Here is a 24,144-nt window from a genome sequence, read left to right on the forward strand (position 1 = left end):
TGCTCAGTTATTCTGATCTCCCTCTTTGTAAATGGTTTTGAATGTCATCCCTTTTAGAGTGTAAGTACCTGGTGGGCAGAGAACATGTCTCTTGCTTCTGTTGAACTTTTGTAAGTGCTTATTACCGTGCACTCAGTAGGTGCTCAATACATATAAGGATAAGGATGGTATTTAAGTGCTTACCATATGCCAAGCACTGTTCTAAGTGCTGGGGGAGAAACAAGGTAATCAGGTACTATTACTACTACCACTACTAACTACTTTCTTCATTTTATTGTATCTTTTGTCAGAGGATCTTTTGTAATTTGCAACCGATGGGTTACTTTAGTTAAACATAGCAACATGAACATGGTTATTATGCCTGCTTAACTTATCAAGGAGGAAATCGGGCCCTGAGTCCATGGACTATATATATCCCAGAATCTCTCTTTGTTAGAGGAGTTCTGGCACATAGTAAGCACCTAAAAATATTATTATTGTTAAATTGATCACACTCCCAACAGAATGTAGACTTTATCTTCTGATCTCCCTAAATTATGTCATTAGTTTTGGATAACCCCTTCCTCTTTCCTTTCTGTGTGGCGCAAAGGACCATTCATTCATTCAATCGTATTTATTGAGCGCTTACTGTGTGCAGAGCACTGTACTAAGGGCTTAGGAAGTACAAGTTGGCAACATATAGAGATGGTCCCTACCCAACAGCAGGCTCACAGTCTTGGCAGTAGCACATTCAAGCTGACAAGTGCTATAGAATATCTAGTGACACGAAAAGTGTACATGCAGCCCTGTTCCTTGGTGGGTGAACTCAGGCTACATTTTCAGATTTCTGACATTCCCACACTAAATGCTTTGAAGGTGGAAGAGCAATCTTCATTGAAGATGAGTTCTGGCTTGTAATATTTGATCTTGAAGTGTGTGTGTGTGTGTGTGTGTGTGTGTGTTTTATGCTCCATCTTATGAAAAAAACTGCTTCTGAGATAAAATGGATTTCAGGGAGATTCCTGTCTAAAAACAGCATTATGGTTTTCCTGGAGTTTTTTAATTGACTTTGAATCAAAATAAATGGTAATCTCCATTGAATTTTTGAGAAATGAAAATCTGTCGTCCCCCCCTATTCTCTTTTTCCTTTGTGGACAAAAGGCCTAGGAAGTTTTAATTTCAATTGATAACATTACTATTGAGACCAGGTGAAAAATCATAGTGGGATTTTTATAAAGCCATTGCCAGTAAACTTTGCTTTTAAAAAACAGTATAATTATTTAAAAGAAAGCTTCTGAAAATATCTCTTCTTGGCCTAACATAATTGAACATGCATTAGCAAGATGGTTTTGAATGCTTGATTTGAGCCCTTAGCCTGAGTTTTCTCAACCTGCGGGCCTAGAGGGAAAGCTCTCTCAGCCTAGTGGAGGGTGCCTTCTTGTTTGCCACCCAGATTTCCCTCGTGGTTTCTTTCTCTGTCCTTGACTTGGAATCCTCAAACAATCAATGGTGTTTACTGAGCAATCACTGTGTGCAGAGCACTGTACAAAGTGCCTGAAAAAATACATTATTGATGTTGAAGGAAGATGAGGTTGACTTTGTTGGAGAAAGAAAAGGAGTCAGTTGTATTTGAGTGCTTAAAGTGGGCTGAGCACTATTCTCTGAGTATAATAGGGATGGTAGACCCAATACCTTACCTTAGAAAATAATTCCAGTTGTGTCACTTGTCTCCTGTGTGACTTTGGGTGCATCATTTAACTTTCCTGTTTCTCAGTTCCCTAATCTGTAAAATGGGAATTCAGTACCCATTCTCCCTACCACTTAGACTATGAATCCCATGTGGGTCAGGGATTGTGTCTGATCTAATTGTCTTGTATCTACCCCATTCATTCATTCATTCATTCATTCAGTCATATTTATTGAGCGCTTATTGTGTGCAGATCAGTGTACTAAGCGCTTGGGAAGTACAAGTTGGCAACATATAGAGACGGTCCCTACCCAACAACGGGTTCACAGTCTAGAAGGGGGAGACAGACAACAAAACAAAACATGTAAATAGGTGACATGTCTACATGGAGTGACATGTGACAGGTGACATTTACCCCAGCATTTAGAACAGTACTTGGCAAATAGTAGGAGCTTAACAATTACCCTAATTCAGCAGACGTGATCTCTGCCCTTGCAAACTAGCTGGAGAAGCAGGCATTAAAGTACTTTTCAGGAATGGGAAGCAATCATCATTATCAGCAGACTAATAGGTGTATGCATAAATGCCATGGAAGTAGGAGTAGGGTGATTAGAGCAGATAGGGTAGATAGAGTAGATGAGGAGGGCAGCTGTTCTCACCTCTGGAGGCCAGGGATCATAGGAAGGGAGGAAAAGAGAACAAAGACATTTCTGCACAGGGAGAACCCTTTCTGAGTGTCTTATACATAGTCTATACTGGCCACAGTCATGTCCAGCCCTGTGCATTAGCTGCCAAGCCAAGCTTGTTCACATTCACGTGAGGAGCTGGCTTTAGGGGTGGCCAGAAGGGTGTTCACAACCAGAGTCGTTGATTCATTGAGTGGAGGCTCTGAGAGGCTATCCCCGGCCCCTTCCTGACTTTGACAGGGATATCCTGTTACATATATAGTGACTTGGGTATATATATATATATATATATAAGTGACTTGGGCAAACCTCCCTCTCTGGTCGGAGTTTGGGGTGTGGTTAGAGTCCTGGAGCCAGGGCCCCCTAGACTCAGTCATAGGAGTGGGAGGTTAGTTGAAGAGCAGAAATATCAAAGGAGGTTTGTTTTGAGTGCTTACTGTGTGCAGAGCACTGTACTAAGAGCTTGGGAGAGTACAATGTAGCAATAAACAGACACATCACCTGCCCACAATGAACTTACAGTCTAGAGGGGGAAACAGACATTACTAGGTTGTGGTTTGGTCCTGTTGCTCCCCTGCTGAGATTTGGAACCGTGGCCTGTCTGGGTCTGCCATACTGCCTCTGCTAGCCCTGCCCCCGAGGGAGGGAAAGTTGATGGGGGCTGAAGTGGGTGCTGACACCGGGGCTATTGGAAGCCAAGCAAAAATTCTTTCTCCATTGCAGATTGAAGTTCAGGAGAAGAAATGTGGCTTAATGGAAACAACACAGCCTTGGGAATCAGAGGGTGTGGGTTCTAATCCCGGCTCCACCACTTATCTGCTGGGTGACCTTGGGCGAGCCACTTAACTTCTCTGTGCCTCAGTTACCTCATCTGTAAAATAGGGATTAAGACTGTGAGCCCCACATGGGACAACCTGCTTACCTTGTATCTACCCCAGCGCTTAGAACAGTGCTTTGCACATAGTAAGCACTTAATAAATGCCATCATTATTATTAAAATGGGGATTAAGACTGTAAGTCCCATGTGGGACAACCTGATTACCTTGTATCTTCCCCAATGCTTGGAACGGTGCTTGGCACACAGTAAGCACTTAACAAATACCATTATTTTTATTATTATTATTATCTTTGTTTTGGGAAAGAAAATACCTGCAGGGATGGCTCAGTCTGTGGCCTACTTGTGGAGCCAAAGCAGAACTTGTGGTGAGAAGGAGGGGAAAAAAACATCAAATCTCTTTCTTCATTTTGACTAAAGGTGCATTTTCCAGTCTCTTCCTTTGGGGATTCAACCCCCCCTCCCCCTGCTCTTAGTCTGACCCCCTCAATCAATCAATCAGTGGCATTTATTTAGTGCTTTCTGTGTGCAGAACACTGTACTAAGTGCTTTGAGAAAGTGATAGAGTTGATAGTGATCCCTGCCCAATAAGGAAACTGTGTGATGTTCTAAGGTTCAGACTTACAAAAGGGAGACCAGAAGAAGTTGACCCTTTACTGTCACTTTGCCTATATCTGGATGTTTCTGTGTGTTCTTAGGCATTGTGCTTGTTGCCATTAACCCCTACGAACAGTTGCCAATCTACGGACAAGATGTCATCTACGCGTACAGCGGCCAAAACATGGGTGACATGGACCCTCACATTTTTGCCGTGGCTGAGGAGGCCTACAAGCAGATGGCCAGGTGAGTGTTATTTCAATTCCTTAGAATTGCCCTCTTTGGCGATTTTTCACTCAACGAGCTGCACCAAAGTGGATGGGAGTAAAGGGATTAAGGGTTTCTTGGAAGTGGAAATAGCTTAACTTGGCAACTGCTCCCCACTACTTTCTAGCAAGGTCTTCTCATCAGTGAAAGTAACTAGGTTGAAGTCCACCTCAGAAGACCTTCTCCATTTATGAACCCTGGTCATTATGCCCCACTTGGACTCCCTCCCAAATCTCTCTTGATGCTCAAATTCATGCTCTCAACTCCCTGGCCCCATTGTTCATCCATCCGCTGATCTCACACCCAGCAACCCCCAGCTCTGGATCACTTCCATAATAGGTCTTCTCTGAACCTGTGCATCTGCTTTGTGATGTAGTTGGGGAACGTACTGGCACCAGGCTAAATTGGACCATTTCAAATTTATCCTGCCCACAGTGAGCTACAGTCGGTGCATCTGGAGTGAGAGGGGGGAGATAGGGGCACTGGAACTTCAGGAGGGAAGTTACAGGTCTGGAATAATCAGTGAGGGCAGAGGCATAAGAATTGATGAAGAGATGTTAATATTGTGGGTGGAGGAGCAGGGGGAGTATTAGCAAGCAAGGATATGCTTGTTGTGGGCAGGGAATGTGTCTGTTTTTGTTGTACTCTCCCAAGCACTTAGTACAGTGCTCTGCACACAGTAAGCACTCAATAAGTATGATTGACCGACCAACTTGGCAACTACTTTGTTGAAAAAATCGAAACCACTTGACAGGCTCCAGAAGATCTCCCCAACATTTCCCAACTCCCCTCCCCATCTTTACATTCACTCTGTTATCCTTTTCAGCCATCTCTTAAAGGGAAATTACCCACTTGTTTTCAAAATGAAGCCCAGCCCCTCTACCTGTGCTTCTAATCCCATCCAATCCCTCACCACTATCTTCAGTAGTCTGATGGCTCCTATTCCTTTATCTTTAAACTTATTCATATTTCTCCAACACAAAAAGCCTTCTCTGGATCTCACTCCAGCTGTTAACCTATCTACCTCTTCCATTCTTGTCCAAACTCCTCAAATGGGTTGTATTTCTGTTTTATACATCCCAAGTAATGTGAATTGAAGATAGCACCAAGGTAGTGGGCTTCTGGGGATGAGAGAATTGTGGCGTTGTTGATCATGCCTAAATTGGCTTTTTGGCAGAAGTCCTTGTTTTTGGTATGTCTATGGGTTTGTCTAGTGAAAGCAGACATAGCTTTCACTAGAGAAGACCATTTTACACACCTTGTAACTAATTCAGTTGTAGTTTTTGAATGCTTACTGTGGGCGGAGCACTGTACTAAGTGCTTGGGAGAGTTGCCTGCCCACAATGGGCTTGCAATCTAGAGGATCTATAGCATTTCAATGTTGACAGTGTACATTGGGTTATAAGAACAGTTTCATTATAATATAATAGTGATTGCATTCAAAATCAGTAGTGTTGTGGAGAACAATAAACAAGATATATTTATATACCTATATGTATGTGTGTGTGTGTGTGTGTGTGTGTGTGTGTGTATATATATATATATATATATCCTGCTAAATTTGGTAAGAAGGTTGATTCTACCCAGTTGTAACCTTTCATGTACAATGGGGTAATATAGATGATTATATTAATGTACTATTGGATGTTTTACCTAGAACCAGAAAACAGATCTGCCTCAGAGTGGCAAGCTTCATTCTTCATTCATGTGTTAGATGCTGGGGAAAGGAGTGATTTATTGTGGTGTAGATTAAAAGCATACAACACCAGTTAGGCATGACGGAATGCTTCAGGCGGCATGTTTCCCTGGTATTTATGGCTCAGAATTCGAAGGTCAAAATAGTATTGTTGTGATGTGCTTATTGACTTTTTTGGTTTTGTCTAAAAATGAATAATTCCAGGCCAGCAATCCCCACAGCTGTGATTTTTGCTGTGAAATCTTAGTCTCAGTGCCTTAGTTTTTCCATCTCAAAAATGGGGATAGAATCTCTCCCTTCTTATCCCACAGTAGGTTAGAAAAACCAGAGAGGTAATTGTATGTAAATCACTTTACACTCTTTGGAAAAAAGGCTCTAATTCAATTAATAGTATTTAGTGAGGGTTTAATCTGAGTAAGTCCAGGATACTATTTCTCAGATGAATCTTGTCTTTACCCATCATAGCAATGTGGATGTTAGCTAAGTACATTAAGACTCAAATTTTGAAGAATACGGGAGGTAGCCTAAAGAACCTTCTGAATGAAGGCCAGAACAATATGAATCCCCAGTTCTCTCATTAGAGCTCCCTGACATGGAGAAAAATGGCTTTCCCTGGCTGTTCTGCCATCACCATGTTGCACCCCCTCTCCAGGGCCCTTGTGAGGTTGATTTTTTTTTTCTTTTCTGCAAATGTTCTTGGAATACTTCTGCTTCTGGTGTGCAAAAAGTCAAATATTTGGTCTGTAAGTGCAGACAGAGAGCATTCAGCAGCACTGACAAGGAAATGTTGAGTGAAGTTTACTCTGCTTTGGCAATACTGGATCTCAAATGACCTTGGTGTTGGAGTTTGGGAATGACTTCTTTTCAGCTTTCTGTAGACTCTGCAAATATTCACTGTGGGCAGGAATCCTGTCTACCAACTCTGTTATATTGTACTCTCCCAAACAGTACAGTGCACTGCACACAGTAGGTGCTCAATAAATATTGATTCTTTCATTTTTGTTTGAAGCTAAATCAATTTTTTTGCCTCTGAAAGGAGGTATGTAGTATGGGGATAAAGTATGATGCCAAAGGAGAGAGCTGTCTGTCCATTGTTAAAGCATAGGAGGCAGGAGCATCTTGTTTAGGAATATGCTTTCATATGATTCCAAGAATCAGGTTTTCTACCATCTTGAGCTCAAGGAAACAAAAGGTGGACTTGAAATTGCAACACAGGGAGTGCTGGATGCTTATATATTTTCTGCATCTAGCAGAAGGGTTGTTCTTGTTCATGTCACTGAAAATCCAAGAATCCCCAAAATTCAAAATCTACTGTTTAAGCGCCAGGCTTGTGGGTCAGTTACTGAATTTAGAGTCACTCAGACATATGCAAAATTCCCGGGCAGCTAAATGGCAGCCTATCATTCATTTGGGGAATGTATTTGTAATAGTAATAGTAGTACTAAGTGCCTACTGTGTTCAAAGTGCTGAGGGAAAAGGAAGAGGGGAATATGTGAAAATTTGACAGTCTCACAGCTCCTGAGGCCCACAATCTAAGAAAAAAGCATGGAGAGTAGACAACAGTCACATGAAGAAAGATGAAAAACTAAAAACACAGAAACAACATAGAAGCAGTGTGGCTTAGTGGAAAGAGCCTGAGCTTGGGAGTCAGAGGTCACGGGTTCTAATTCTGGCTCCGCCAGTTGTCAGCTGTGTGACTTTGGGCAAGTCACTTAACTTCTCTGTGCCTCAGTGACCTCATCTGTAAAATGGGGATGGCGGCTGTGAGCCCTACATGGAACAACCTGATAATCTTGTATCTAGCTCAGTGCTAAGAACAGTGGCACATAGTAAGCGCTTAACAAATACCATCATCATCAACATAGAAAATAATCAGTCATATTTATTGAGCTTTTACTGGGTGCATAGCGCTGCACTAAGTGCTTGGGAGAGTACAATATAACAGTTGATAGAGGATGATTAATGCAATATGAGCAATTAGGTATATATGTTTATATGCGTTTAGGCTTGTTGCTATGTAGCCATGGATTTGTTTGCTAAGCATTCATTCATTCCCTTCATTCATTTTAGGCCATTGTAATCCCAGCTAATCTAATCATTCCAATCCCAGCTCTGCCACTTGTCAGCTGTGTGACTTTGGGAAAGTCACTTAACTTCTCGGTGCCTCAGTTATCTCATCCATAAAATGGGGATTAAGACTGCGAGCCCCACATGGGACAACCTGATTACCCTATATCTACCCCAGTGCTTAGAACAGTGCTTGGCACCTAGTAAGTGCGTAAATACCAATATTATTATTTAGACCCGTTATTTTAAGGCACTTTAAAGTGGAATCCATATATTCCATAATAGCTATTATTCCAAGGCTTGGGACCAGATTTAATGTTACCATGGGACACAAAGGTCTATCAGAAGGTATTTCTTTGCTGGGCTTTTGATGATCTAGGTAGAATCATTTGGATTAAACTAAAACATGGAAAATGCAAAGATTTCTGTCACCCAACTGTCTTACTGGCTTCTCTGAGATATAGCAAGGGCCTGAAATTGTGAGGTCAGTTTTACCACTGAACATCCATAAAAAAAAGGTGGTGGTAGGGTGGAGGGGGGAAAAAATGAACCCGGGAATTAATTCTCAGTTAAAATAACATTCCCCTTCTTCCACTTATCCAGCCCTCCTCACCTTTCCCTCCACCCAGTTTTGTGGAGGTTCCCATAAATGAATTTCTTTTTCCATGATTCTCTGTATTAGTGGCAAAAGAACTCCCCTGGCTAATCACATTAATTGGTTTTGCTGGAAGGGATATATAGGAAACCCTGTAGATTTGGCAATAAGTGGAAAAATTCAAGATATGAAATCCAAAAGAGGAGAAAATAGCATTAACTCTCCTTAGTAAGAGACACATGTTCTTCAGGAGTGCTTTGGCTATACTCTTACTTCTGGCCCCTTTTTTCCAGTTTAAATCTGTCCAGGGCAGTGTCATGTGAAAAGTTTTAGAGATGCTCTATGATCCCGAGACCTGGCCTTCCTTGTCTTGGATTTTTCCTGGTTAGCAGGAAATGGCAGACTGTTTTGCCCGGCTATACTTGACACTTTTCTCAAGCTTGTCCCTCAGCAGTATTTTTTGTGTGTGTATGTGTAAGGTGGGGGACGGGGAGGGGAGGGCTGCTGTGAGGGAGATTTTAATGCTTGGCAAGTCAAATTAAATTAGAGCCTCTGTGCTCCAGCTGCCTGAATCGTGTCCTAAAACTGTGACGAATGCTGAGAGATGAGAGTGGAAATTAGGACCACTTTAACTGGGGATTTTATGGTCGTCTCCTGGCTTCCATGGTATGAAGAGAGCAGGTTGGACCCTGACACATCTGAAGAAGGCTACAAGGGACTTAGAGAAGAACAGAACTCTGCCCAGCAGAGTTGTATATTTGAAGGTAGCTGTACATGAAAGCCAGAGCAGGAATTCAGTTGCTTCTTAGTGGGCAGTGGAAGGAGAATGGTCAGATTCATTATTGCAAGCATTACAAAAACCTTGTGCCCAGTTTTGAAGAATTCTGAGAGGCCAGGGGAAAGCTGCAAAAATGAATAAGGTTTGGAGAAATAGAAGAAAGGCTAAAGGGACCAAAACTATTTCATCTGAAGAAGGTAGTACTCGGAGGAGCTGTCGTAACATTCTTGAAGTGCCTGTGGGATACTGTACTGGTGGTAGTGACTATTGTCCATCTCAACAAGAAACAGAACAGGAGGGAAAGATCTTAAATCATGGCAGGAACAAATCAGGCTAGATAAAGGGGAAAAACTTCCTGACTACAAAGACTGAAAGATACTGAGTGATTATCAAGAAATTTGTGCAAAGTACCTATGGAGATTTTTAAGACTGCGATCAATGTTGATGTGTCTTCCGCTCTAGACTGTAAGTTTGTTGTGGTCCGGGAACAAACACATTTACCAACTCTGTTGTACTCTCCCAAGCACTTAGTAAGGGTTCTGCACACAGTAGGCACTCAATAAATACCATTGATTGATTAATTGTCTGGCAGTGTTTAGGTTTGGGTCTTCTGGGAGCCAGGAGAATGGGCAAAATGGCTAGCCCAAGTCAGCTTTGGGGTTCTCTGTTACCTGGAACCCTTGGATAAGTAAGTGAGAACAGTGCTTGGATTTTCTAAATCCACATTTCACTCTGAGATTTGGACTGGATTTTTTTTTTTTGGATAGCTCATTCAGCATCTTACTACTTACAATCCCTCATCCTCCCATAGCCTTTTCATACATGTCAGCTTTTCTACTCTTTGTGTACCTAATTTTCCAGATATCTCTTTCCAGGCTCTCCTTCCACCTACCTTTAAACGATTTTCTGTGTTTCCCCTGTTACAGTCTTTACTCAGTCCTTAATACAGTGGTTTGCATCCAGAAAGTAGGTGCTCAATAAATACTATCAATTAATTGATGCAAAGCCAGTAAGTCTGTGTTATTTATTGAGGGTCTACTGTGTGCAGAGTAGTATGCTAATTGTATGCTAAGTACAGTTGAGTTGGTGGACATGATCCCTGCCTTCAAAACTTTGCAATCTAGTAATCGTACAAATTCCCACTAGATCGCAAATTACTTGATGGTAGGGTTAGGGTTGTATTATTGTATTTTACTCTCCCAATTTATCCTGTGCAACTTAACACTAGATGGTTTACTTTGTGATGCTCAGATTGAAATGGCTATTTAAACTTAGAGTTTTCTCATCAGTCAAGTCTGGCTTTCTCTTAGCATCATGATGAATGTCCCTTCCTACATAAGATAATGGAGATGTCTAGACTTTGGCTTCCGGCCAGTTAAATGTCTATTAACTGGTCCTGTTTGACTCATAGCTCTGGTGCCTATTCTCACCTTAGCTCCCCTGCCACTAAATGATCCATGGTCAGGTTTTTCTCATGCTGCTTTTCTTTGAATAAGGGAGTGCAGCTATGCACAGTTGAAGGACATTAATATAGCGACTCCATTGTTTTGTCTTTACAAACCATTTGAAGCAGTAAGCATCTCTACAGAGGAAAACATGCTATTAGGGATTATAGAGTGTTAAAAAGGAACAGACATAGTCCCTTCCCTTGAGTTTATAATCCAGAAACAGACTGGCCTTGTGGAAAGAGCATGGGCTGGGAGTCAGAGGACCTAGGTTCTACTCCCAGCTCCACTGCTTGTCTGTTGTGTGACCTTGGATGAGTCACTTCACTTCCCCATGCCTCAGTTACTTCATCTGTACAAAGTAACTTTCTCTGAGGTTTTCATCTGTAAATTGGGGATTAAAACTCTGAGCCCTTTCTGGGACATGGAAGTGAACTGCATCAACCTCATTAGCTTCTATCTACCCCAGTGGTTACTATAGTGTCTGGCACATGGTAAGTGCTTAACACACACAAAAAAAGCAAAGCTCTCACCTTTGCAAAAGCAAAGTTCAAGAAGTGGAAGCACTTATAATAAACTAGAAGCTGCTCCAGAAACGCTCTGGACATATTACTCCCCTCCTCAAAAACCTCCAATGGCTACCGATCAATCTGCGCATCAGGCAGAAACTCCTCACCCTGGGCTTCAAGGCTGTCCATCCCCTCGCCCCCTCCTACCTCACCTCCCTTCTCTCCTTCTACTGCCCAGCCCGCACCCTCCGCTCCTCCACCACTAATCTCCTCACTGTACCTCGCTCTCGCCTGTCCCGCCATCGACCCCCGGCCCACGTCATCCCCCGGGCCTGGAATGCCCTCCCTCTGCCCATCCGCCAAGCTAGCTCTCTTCCTCCCTTCAAGGCCCTGCTGAGAGCTCACCTCCTCCAGGAGGCCTTCCCAGACTGAGCCCCTTCTTTCCTCTCCCCCTCGTCCCCCTCTCCATCCCCCCGTCTTACCTCCTTCCCTTCCCCACAGCACCTGTATATATGTATATATGGTTGTACATATTTATTACTCTATTTATTTATTTTACTTGTACATTTCTATCCTACTTATTTTATTTTGTTGGTATGTTTGGTTCTGTTCTCTGTCTCCCCCTTTTAGACTGTGAGCCCACTGTTGGGTAGGGACTGTCTCTATGTGATGCCAATTTGTACTTCCCAAGCGCTTAGTACAGTGCTCTGCACATAGTAAGCGCTCAATAAATACGATTGATTGATTGATTGATATAACAAGTAAAAGTCTGTGATTAGGGGAACTACCTTCAAGAAGACAATATCACTGCTGGCCAACTGGTGGCAAAACACAATAATAATAAGAATTGTGGTATTAGTTAAATTAAGCTTACTATATGCCAAGCACAAAACTAAGCACTATGGTAGATAAAAGATAATCAGGTCCCGTATGGGGCTCACATTCTATGTAGGAGGGAGAACAGGTATTGAATCCCCATTTTGCAGAAAAGAGAACTGAGGCACAGAGATGTTAAGTGACTTGCCCAAGGTCACTCAGGCAAGTGGCAGCAGAACTAGAACCCAGGTCCCCCAACTCCTAGTCTCACGCTCTTTTCACTAGGCCATGCTGCTTCTTAGCAGAGCTGATTATAATAATAATGATTGCCATTACACACAGTGATGTTTTCCTTTCTTCTTATCATTTGCTTTTCATGAAGCATCAGCAATGCTCTGGGACACTGTGTCAATAATCCTAGCATCCCAGTGAAATAAGGAAGTAGTCTTCGCATTTTTGAGTGGGTAGAATATTGAACTAATTTTACAGTAATTTACCAAGCTCATAGCTATGGGATTTCAAACCCATTCTCCACCATAACTTTGCAGATATCCCTTATTCATTCATTCATTCATTTCAATCTCATTGACTGGGCGCTTACTGTGTGCAGAGCACTTGTACTAAGCGTTTGGAAAGTACAGTTCAGCAACAAAGAGAGACAATCCCTGCCCACAGCGGGCCACAGTCAAGAAGGGGGGAGACAGACATCAAAACAAACAGGCATCAATAGCATCAATATAAATAAATAGAATTATAGATATATACACATCAAAACAAGTAAACCTGAATTAATATAAATACAATTATAGATATATACATATACACAAGTGCTGTGGGGCAGGGAGGGAGGGTAGAGCTAAGGGAGCGAGTTGGGGCAATGGGGAAGGGAGAGGAACTGAGGAAAAGGGGGGCTTAATCTGGGAAGGCCTCCTGGAAGAGGTGAACCTTCAGTAGCGCTTTGAAGGGGTGAATGCTCACCGCTCCAGATCCCAGGCTTGACTCCTCTGCAAATCTCCTGACTCGCAGGAAAGTCACTTTAGAACATGAATGTTGGTTTATTATTAGGGCAGACAGTGAAGAGCAGCTGTTGCTCATTTTAAGAAAAGGACTTCTCTTGGAGAAGCGGTGTGGTATAGTGGACAGAGCAGAGCAAGATCAAGGGTTCTAATCCTGGCTCCGCCACTTGTCTGCCGTGTGACCTTGGGCAAGTCACTTGACTTCTCCGTGCCTGTTACCTCAACTGTAAAATGCCGATTAAGGCTGTGAGCCTGATGTGGGACAGGGAATGTGTACAACCCATTTTCCCCTATAGTGGCTGGCACAGAGTAAGTGCTTAGCAAATACTGCAATTATTATTATGCTTTTCGCTGTTCTTGCAGGAGCACTACTTTCCCAGCAGGCAAGAAATGGTGCCAGGGGTTCGGGGGTGGGCAGGCCAAGCAGGAAAGGTGAATTGCCCTGTGCAGGTATCCAGAAAAACTCATCTTGGGGACTCTGGTAGGGGCTGATTCTTGAGATTTGGGGTCCCTGGGCAGATCCCTGTAGCACATGATCTCACTTCTGGGTCTGGACTGGGGCTGCTGGTGACAAGGGCCACTCCTTGGGAAGGGGAGCAGTGTGGCCCAGTGGAAAGAGCCCGGGATTTGGAGTTAGAGGTCATGGGTTCAAATCCTGCGTTTGCCAATTGTCAGCTGTGTGATTTTGGGTAAGTCACTTGACTTCTCTGTGCCTGTTACCTCAACTGTAAAATGGGGATCAATACTGTGAGCCCCCTGTGGGACAACCTGATCACCTTATAACCTCCCCAGCTCTTAGAAGAGTGCTTTGCACATAGTAAGCGCTTAATAAATGCCATCATTATTTATTATTATTAACTACTTGCTCTGGAGAGAGCCCAGAACATCCGTCAGCCATTGCATTACACACCTCTGAAACTGGCTCCAGATTCTGGGCCTCAGGAGGGGGGACTCCAGGCACGATCTCCACATGTCCCTGGGCATGAGTAGTTGGCAAAGCAAGGGATTAGGGAAGATTAAGGAGAGAGGGAAGGACCTGGGTTCTAATCCTGGCTCTGTCACTTAACTTCTGTATGCTTGTTACCGCATCTGTAAAATGGGGATTAAGACTGTGAGCCCCACGTGGGGCAGGCACTGTGTTCAACCTGTTTAGCTTGTATCTACCCCAGTGCTTAGTACGGTGCCTGACACTTAGTAAGCTGTTAATAAATACTGTTAAAAAAAAGAGTTGAGGTGAGAAAGCTATGATCCACTATATATCCAGTTTACCATGGCCTAGTAGAAAGAGCAAGAGTTTTGGACTCAGGGGACTTGGCTTCTAATCTCCGCTCAGCCAAACGTTTGGGTGATCTTGGGGTTGTAACTCATAAAGTAATTTCTCAGGTCTCAGTTTTTTCATCAGCAAAATGGGGGTAAAATACCTATTGTCCCTCCTCTTTAGACTGTGAGCCTCCTGTAGAACAGGGACTGTGTCCAATCTGATTATTTTATATTCACCCCAGTGCTTAGTATAATGCTTCTCCCATGGTAAGTTCTTAACAAATACCATTATCATTATTATTCAGTGTAGTGAGTTATTTATTTGGAGGTATTTCTTGTGTTTATCTTGTAGAGGGACCCCTCTTCACTCTCCCCATTTTGTAGACGGTTGCAGTGCGGCTTATTTGTGGTGGTGATTGGCAGCTTTAAAAATGACATTTTATTTTTTCCATTTTGGTAGTGACATGCTAGTAAAACCTGATTTATCAAGGTGCCCAAAATAGTTTCCACTGGAATAAACTAACCCAATGTGAAGTTTGGAAGGAGAATATGACATTTTTATTTGCATAGCATTTGAATGGCTTTCATTCCATATTAGCCATTCAATTCTGCCTGCAATTTATCCTGATGTGTTGAAATAACAAGCACTAGCTGAGGAAGACAGTCCACTGATTAAGCCTGGTTTAATAGCTCAGTTGCAGAAAGTGAGCATTGTGATGGGTAGAAGCCAAGGCAAGGAGTTGCAGATTTAGAATTCAGAGAACAGCAAGATTCCTTCCTCATGGATCTTGCTAGTTTCATGCTGTGCTGCACGCTGGGCACCTCACCTGTCACCTGAAACCAGTCTGGCACCAAAACATCTCTGCTTTCACAGGATCCACCCCTTCCTCTCCATCCAAGCTGCTATCCTGCTGTCCAAGCACTACAACTTTATGTATTCCGACTCTACGGTTCCAGCCTCAGTCAGTCCGTCAGGGGTATTGAGCACTTGCATGCAGAGCACTGTACTAAGTGCTTAGGAAAGTACAACACAACAAAGCTGTTAGATGTGTTAGATAGCTAGAGGAGGAGATAGGCATTAAAATAGATTGAGTAGGGGCCCTCCTTGACTTTCCTCTCTGCAGTCCATACTTCACTCTGCTGCCTGGTTCGATTTTTCTTAAGTATTGTTTTACACAAGTCTCCTCACAAACATCCAGTAGTTGCCCAGCCCTCTTTGCAATAAGGAGGAACTCTTGACCATTTGCTGTGGGGGCCCTCAATCAGCTCTCTCCCTTCTTATCCTCCTAACTGTCCCACTACACCTCAGCTGCCTGGAATGCCATCTTTCAGATCTGTCAGGTTGAACTGTCTCCTGCTGTAGTCTTCTATTAGTCCACTGTTCGGACCTTTGTTTTTTGAAACATTTGTTCTGCCCTTCCTGCCTGTGTGCATCCCCTTTCAACAGCAGCTTCTTGAGAATTCTCCTGAATCTATTTCCACCTAGTAGTAGCCTGGCCTAGTGAAAAGAGGCCTACAAGTCAGAAGACCCGAGTTCTAATTCTGGCTCTACTACCTGCCTGTTCTGTGACCTTGGGATCACTTAACTTCTTGATACCTCAATTTCCTCATCTTGAAAATGGGGATTTAATACCTCTTCTCCCTCTTACTTAGACTGTGAGCCTCATGTGGGATAAGGACTGTGTCCAGCCTGATTAACTTGTATCTACCCCAGCATTTAGAACATTTAACACATGGTAAGTACTTAACCAATACCACAATAATAATCATAATAATAATGAGAAGAGGCCTCCTGTGTCCTCAGTTAATTAGAGGCAGAGCTGGAAGTTGGATGGAAGGGTCTTGACTCCATGATCCAATTGTCTATCAGTTGCTACCCTCTATGGCAGCATTCCACTTGGACTGGAGTTCTAATTGTCCACACAAAGTTTCAGTCCTTGGCTTCTATTCAGTATCTCCCTCCAGTGTCATTCATCCCCTTCCTCATTACCTTGGTAGTACCGTGCACTTGAGGAAGACATGGACCTGGGTAAATGAGATGTCTTTTTCTGAAAGGCCTATGGGGGGAATAGAGTACAAGAATCAGTTGATTGAATGACTGCCATCAATCAATCATATTTATTGAGTGCTTATTATGTTTAGGGCATTCTTCTAAACACTTGGGAGAGTACATCAGGGAATGAATTAGATATGGTCCCTGTCACTATAAAATTACAGTTTAAGGTTGCCAGGGAGGGGAATAAAGAAGACAAACTTTTAAAAATACCCCAAAGTATCAGCTTTTTGCAGTGTAGACATCACCCATGATAGTGGAAGACCCTATCATTCCATCCTGGTTGTGCTAATTTAAAATAAAAATCCTCCCACAGTCTGTCTGTCTGGGCTGTCAGCAAAGTTAACGTCATCAAGCAGAACACCCTATGCATTCTTTCAGTCCTCTCTCTCTCTTCCTTCCTCTCGTCTCTCTTTTTTCCCTCCCTCTCTCTTCCTCTCTCCCTCTCTCCCTCCCCAGCCCTGCACAGGAAGTTCCCTGAGTGTGAAGTGGAGGAAGAGATGAGGTTCTTTCCTCAAAGACTACTGAAGGATGATGTGAATTAATTTTGTGCTCTCCATAGCCAGAACTGTAGAATACAAGACCCCCCTGATTGATCCCCTGCTTTTAAAAATACAAAGCTTTCAGAATCAGGAGCAGTTCACCAGTGTGGAATAGCAAGGACCAAAGAACTCTGAGTCATGGAATGTCCTTTTTAGAAAACTTTTACAACCTCATACCTACCCTCAGAGATTAAAAAACACACCACCTAAATAATTCTCCTTGTGTCTTCACGCTTATGTACTCAATCAATCAATCAATCGTATTTATTGAGTGCTTACTATGTGCAGAGCACTGTACTAAGCGCTTGGGAAGTACAAATTGGCAACACATAGAGACAGTCCGTACCCAACAGTGGGCTCACAGTCTAAAAGGGGGAGACAGAGAACAGAACCAAACATACCAACAAAATAAAATAAATAGGATAGAAATGTACAAGTAAAATAAATAAATAAATAAATAGAGTAATAAATATGTACTTTAATAGAGTAATAGAGTAATAGAGTAATAATAGAGTAATAAATATGTACTCCTTATCCTGGACACTCTCTATTTAAGAATAATGGCTCAACCCTCCACACGGAGGGAGGCCTTAGCAAGAGAAGATGAGGACAAGTCTTTAAATGCCAGGAAATCAACAGCATTTCAGTTTAAAAGGCAGTGCCTGTCTCCAGGAAGTCATCATACCAAGTGACAAATGAAACTCTAGCCCCTCCATGACACTATTTGGAAGGTGAATGGCTAACTTCCTTGGAAATTGGACAGGTTTGGTAGATCTGGGGGAAGAAAGGAAGTCACTTTGGACTCTTCCTGAGGTTGCAGTGCTTTTTCAGACTGAGATGACCCTAAAAAGAAATCTCTTCCAAGGTGACCCAGTGGAAAGATTATGGGACTCAGAGTGAGATGACCTGTATTCTAATCCCAGCTCCAGCACAGGCCTCCCATGTGACTGTTGGCAATTCACTTATGTTCTTGGTGCCTCAGTTTCATTATCAATAAACTGGGTATATGATCTCCCTACTTCTTCAATTTTGAGCCCCCCGATTAGAACAGAGATTGTGTCTGTTCTGATTGTCTTGTATCTATTCTAGTAATCAGTGAAATGCTTAGCTTATAGCAAGAACCTAATAAATACTATTAATATGGCACTCACACTTCTCATATGTATCTTTTTTTTTTCTTTGAGCATTCCTGGGAAAGGGGGAAAGCAAGTTTTATCATTTTCCTTTGTTTAAGGAAATAGAGAGGTTGTCACATGTTTACTTGTATTTTTGTGTATGCATTAATGTTATGTTTGTATCATAGGGGCTTGTCTTGCCTACATGGCGTAGTGGGTAAAGCGCGGGCCTGGGAGCAAGAAGGTCATGGATTCTAATCTAGGCTTTGCCACTTGTCTACTCTGTGACGTTGGGGAAGTCACTTCCCTGTGCCTCAGTTACCTCATCTGTAAAATGGGGATTGAGACTGAGTCCCATGTGGGACAGGGACTGTGTCCAACTTGATTTGCTTGTATCCACCCCAGCGCTTAGAACAGTGCCTGACACATAGTAAGCATTTAACAAATACCACAAAAAAGGGACACAGTCCCTGTTCCACATGAGGCTCCCTGTGTTTTTCATTCACTCATTCAATCATATTTATTGAGCGCTTACTGTGTGCAGAGCACTGTACTAAGTACTTGGGAAGTACAAGTTGGTGTTTTGCTCTGAATCTTAATGCCATGTTGACACCAAGCTCAATCAGTCACCCAGTGGATACGCTAAGCATTTTATCATTTGCTACTTACTTGTCTGTATCATTGGATCATTGGACAGCAGAATTCATGATGGTATTTTAGCTTTGTGTCACCAGTGGAAATAAAGTCACCTTGAGTATCAGGCTCCCAGGCTGGCTCTCGTTCTACTAATCTTTGCTGCATAATATCTGTTTCATTCCCCTTTGTACTTGATTGAGTGAATGAATCAGTGGCCTTATTGAGTGCTTAATATCAATCAATCGTATTTATTGAGTGCTTACTGTGTGCAGAGCACTGTACTAAGCGCTTGGGAAGTACAAATTGGCAACGTATAGAGACGGTCCCTACCCAACCCAGAGTATGTGCAGAGCATTGTACTAAGTGCTTGGGAGAGTAATAATAATGGCATTTATTAAGCACTTACTATGTGCAAAGCACTGTTCTAAGCACTGGGAAGGTTACAAGGTGATCAGGTTGTCCCCCTGGGGGCTCACAGTCTTAATCCCCATTTTACAGATGAGGTAACGGAGGCAAAGAGAAGTTAAGTGACTTGCCCAAAGTCACACAGCTGACAATTGGTGGAGCTGGGATTTGAACCCATGACCTCTGGCTCCACAGCCCATGCTCTTTCCATTGAGCCGCACTGCCTCTCTGCTGTACACTGCAACAGAGTCGGTAGACACTTTCTCTACAATGAGCTACAGTCTAGAGGGAACAGGTGAACCTAGTTGGCTATTAAAAGCCAAAAATGCTTCCACATTCTCCAGTACTCACATTTCAACATTCTCTAAGATGGGTAAGAGGAGAGAGGATTTTAACCAAGTTTTATAGCTCAGTCATTATACACTGGATTGAGAGTGGCTTGGGAAGGGATGAGCTTGGGAATGTGGAAGGAAATGTTGGCACATTTGGGTTTTCTACTTAAACAGGCATTGATTTCCTAGCTAAAGAGACTGTGAGGCTTGTAGTGTGAGAAATTAGTGAATTAGAAAAAGCATTGAGACCAGCATTTCCCCTTCCAAATATGTCCATATCCTGCAGTGAAGTCAACAAAGGGGTGGAAACCATCAGATCTTAGCTATGAGAAGTTTTTTAGCCGATCGCTCTGTCGACTTCAAGTGAAGTTGTGGGAGCAGGAGCGCTTACCCAAAACGTTAATGCCCGCAAGGAATGCATGAAGAAGAGACAGTTACCCAGGCAAAATAAATGAAGAAGTGAAGGCAGGTGTCATACTAGATAGAGAGAAATCCTACAATAATGAGTTGTAGCAAATAACTACACTTAGAGGTCTGTTTTATTACAAAAATAGGGGAATCAGGCATTTATTGGGCATTTATTGTGTGCGGAGCACTGTACTAGGGACTTGGGAGAGGACAGTATAACAGATTTGGTAGATATGTTTCCTTGCCCACAAGGAGCTTACAGTCTAGAGGAAATGAATCATTACCATGCTGTGCAGATTTTTTTGTCTACTGTCTATATTGTCTAGGTGATTACTGACTGTTAAGGATTGGGAAAACTCATTGAGCTTCCTTGCAGGGGGAAAAAAAGGTGTTGTTTAAATTAAGAAAAAAACATTATTTGATCAAATTAATCAATGTCATTTATTGAGCATCTTCTGTTTGAAGGGTGCCACATAATAATAATAATAATAATAATAATAATAATAATAATAATAATTGCGGTATTTAAGTGCTTACTATGTGCCAGGCACTGAACTAAGTGCTGGGCTAGATACAAATTTATCAAGTTGAACACAGTCCCTGTCCCACATGGGGCTCACAGACTCAATCCCCATTTTACAGATGAGGGAATTGAGGCACAGAGAAGCAAAGTGACTTACCCAAGGTCACACATTTTGTGCTTGAGAGAGTTCAGTAGAGGAGCAGCATGGCCTAGTGGATAGAGCACAGACCTGGACATCAGAAAGTAGTGGATTCTAATCCAGGATCCACCACTTGTCTGCTGTGTGACCTTGGGGAAGTCACTTTAACTTCACTGTGCCCCAGTGTCCTCATCTGTAAAATGGGGATTAAGACTGTGAACCCAATGTAGGACAGGGACTGTGTCCAACCTGAATATCTTATATCTACCCCATCACTTAGAACAGTGCCTGGCACATAGTAAGAGCTTAACAAATACCATAATAATTATTATTACTACAACAGAAGCAAGACAACAGTTTCCTGCCCTGAAGGTGTTCATAAGATAATGGGGGAGACAGACTTAAATTATTGTCCTGGAATGGTTACAAAATGCCTTGGAAACTTTCATGTATCAGCATTATTGATTTGCTTAGACGACTGATAAGTTCAGGCAGCTTTGACAGATGCATGATAAGGCCTTCCCAGACAGAGCCCCCTCCTTCCTCTCCCCCTCGTCCCCCTCTCCATCCCCCGTCTTACCTCCTTCCCCTCCCCACAACACCTGTATATATGTATATATGTTTGTACATATTTATTACTCTATTTATTTTACTTGTACATATTTATACTATTTATTTTATTTGGTTTATATGTTTTGTTTTGTTGTCTGTTTCCCCCTTCTAGACTGTGAGCCCGCTGTTGGGTAGGGACCATCTTTATATGTTGCAAACTGGTACTTCCCAAGCGCTTAGTACAGTGTTCTGCACACAGTAAGCACTCAATAAATACAATTGAATGAATGAATGAATGATGGAATTACTATGTGCCAAGCACTGGACTAGGTAGATAGGAGATAATCAAATCAGACATAGTCGTTGTCCCATGTAGAATTCATACACAAAGAGGGAGGGATAAGAGGTATTTTTGTTGTTGTTGAAAAGATTTTTGTTGGAAAAGGAATTTATAGGACCGTGCAAATATGGGTATAATACCCAACTATAGCCAGGTGGCTGGCTCAGAGGAAAGCCAGAGTAAGACAAGTCCTTTCATTGTGGCTTGCCCTGCTGCTGGAGGTACCTCTATATTCTAGTTGATTGAGCCCTGAACTGGAAGTCAAGAAATCTTGAATCTGGTTCCAGCTCTTCTGCGTGACCGTTAACAAGTTACTTATCCTTTCTGTGCTTCCGTTTCTAAACTTCTTCCTAATTACCTCGTCTTGATGTAAGGTTGTGTGATAATCACCATCATCTTAGCAGCCGTGATATAGTAATGATAAAAAAAACCCCTATACATTTAGAGGATTTTATCACCCACCATTCAACATCCTGCTGTCCTGGGGAAGCAGCATTGCCTAGTGGATAGAGCAAAGGCCTGGGAGTTGGAAGGACCTGGGTTCTAAACCCAGCTCTGCCACTGGTCTGCTGTGTGACCTTGGGCAAGTCACTTTACTTCTCTGGACCTCAGTTACCCATCTAGAAAATGGGGACTGAGACTGTGAGCCCCATGTGGGCGAGGGACTGTGTCCACCCTAATTTGCTGGTATCTAACCCAGAACTTAGGACAGTGCTTACAAATTCCATTAAAAAAAAGAGAGAGGTTCTAAGAAGCTTTGGTAAAAGAGGGGTAGGAGGTGCTAGAGAGATCCAACCATATGTTTCCTTCTTTCCTCTCCCCCAACCCCCACCCCCACATAGACTCCGAAGTGGAATGGCCCAGCTGGAGATTTCCTTGGCTTAGTTGGAGAGCTAGGGAGTGTCCAGAAGAGTTGGGTTGACCATGGGAGACTCTAACCTTTCCCTTTGCTTCTTTTCCTTTCCTCCTCCTTCCCCAACTTGCTCACCCAAGAGAGCTGCCTCTCTCTTCATGTCTCCTGCCACTGCCATCTCCAGTTTCTCTTTCTGTCCTACCACCCCAGTACCCACCAAATTCTCGAGCCCACCAAATTCTTGAAGATTTCCCTTCAAGGCCCTACTGAGAGCTCATCTCCTCCAGGAGGCCTTCCCAGACTGACCCCCTTCCTTCCTCTCCCCCTCATCCCCCTCTCCATCCCCCCATCTTACCTCCTTCCCTTCCCCACAGCACCTGTGTATATGTATATATGTTTGTACATATTTATTACTCTATTTTACTTGTACATATGTATTCTATTTATTTTATTTTGTTAGTATGTTTGGTTTTGTTCTCTGTCTCCCCCTTCTAGACTGTGAGCCCACTGTTGGGTAGGGACTGTCTCTATATGTTGCCAACTTGTACTTCCCAAGCGCTTAGTACAGTGCTCTGCACACAGTAAGTGCTCAATAAATACGATTGATTGATTGATTGAGCCACTTTTCCTTACCCCAGCCCTCAGCATTGTCCTTGTGGCTCCTTTCTCACCAACGAAATGAAGCAGTGGTATTTAAAGAGCACTGTACTAAGCACTGTAAGCTCATCCTCTAAGCTGTAAACTTGTTGTGGGAAGGGAATGTGTCTGTTGATTGTTATATTGTGTGCTCCAAGTGCTCCGTATACAGTGCAGAGTACAGTGCAGTGTACAGAGGTATACAGTATACAGTGCAGTACAGTATACAGAGTACAGTGCTCTGCATACAGTAAGTGCTCAATAAATACGATTGAATGAGTAAATGCAATACAACAGAGTTGTTAGACTTGTTCCCTTCCAACCTGGATCTTACAGTTTCCTCTCCTCTTTCTTCCCATGGTTCCCCCAATAGTTTTTGCCACTGTTGCACAGCTTCCATCACCTCCATGGCTCCCTAGCTGTATCCCTAACTCCCCTGGCTCAGAACCAGAATAGGTGGTTATTGCTCATAATTACTCCAACAAGAAATATAAGTATCTTGAAGGTTTCAATGAGCAGGAATTCATCATGCCTTAAAAGATAGATTTCCAGCAGCCTTCGCAGAACATTGTGGGACTTGAATTAATACATTACCTACATATGGAGGGACTTTTTCACAGCCTCAGCAGGTGTGGCTGTGTGAATGACCAAAGCTCATAACAAAAAAATGTGTTAACCTCTGCCTTTAATTGCACTACAGAGGAAAATTACAGGGGATGCATGGTGGATAATGGCACGAACTGTGGAAGAGGACTCAGAAGATTAATCCTGGATGTCATATACTTCATTCTTTTTGCAGGGTGCCTTTTGTGGGCATGGTCACTCATAGATCTGTGTTTGTCCATCCAAGATGGTTTATTGCACTCCAGTGTGGGTGCAAATTTTGAAATTCAGTGAGGCCTAGGGGATAGAACATGGGCCTGGGAATCAGTTCTAATCCTGCTTCCACCACTTGTCTGCCGTGCAACCTCGGGCAAGTCACTTAACTTCTCTGTGCCTCAGTTACTCCATCTGTGAAATGGGGATTGAGACTGTGAGGCCCATTTGGTACATGAACTGTGTTCAATAATAATAACAATAATTGTGGGATTTGTTAAGCACTTATTATGTACTATACTAAGTGCTGGGGTGGATACAAGCAAATTGGGTTGGACAAAGTCCCTGTCTCATATGGGGTTTACAAATGAAGTACCTGAAGTAAAGAGAAGTGAACTGACTTGCCCAAGGTCACTCAGCAGACAAGTGGCAGAGCGGGATTAGAATTCAGGTCCCTCTGACTACCGGGCACATACTGTATCCACTAGGCAACCCTGCTTAGCCTATATCCACCCCAGCCTCGCACATTGTAAGTGCTTAACAAATATCATTAAAAAACAA

The 24,144-nt window shown here is 42.8% G+C and overlaps 1 protein-coding gene across 1 annotated transcript in view; it reads left to right on the top strand.

The window, feature by feature from the left end:
• MYO5B (myosin VB) overlaps positions 1 to 24,144 on the top strand; it is a 382,924-nt gene that overhangs the window by 145,952 nt on the left and 212,828 nt on the right. The window contains exon 4 of the mRNA XM_038743484.1: positions 3,886 to 4,030. Within this exon, the coding sequence (XP_038599412.1) occupies positions 3,886 to 4,030 (145 nt within the window). The remainder of the gene's footprint in view (positions 1 to 3,885; positions 4,031 to 24,144) is intronic.

This window comes from Tachyglossus aculeatus, chromosome 3 (genome assembly GCF_015852505.1).
Source record: "Tachyglossus aculeatus isolate mTacAcu1 chromosome 3, mTacAcu1.pri, whole genome shotgun sequence".
Taxonomy (NCBI): Eukaryota; Metazoa; Chordata; class Mammalia; order Monotremata; family Tachyglossidae; genus Tachyglossus; species Tachyglossus aculeatus.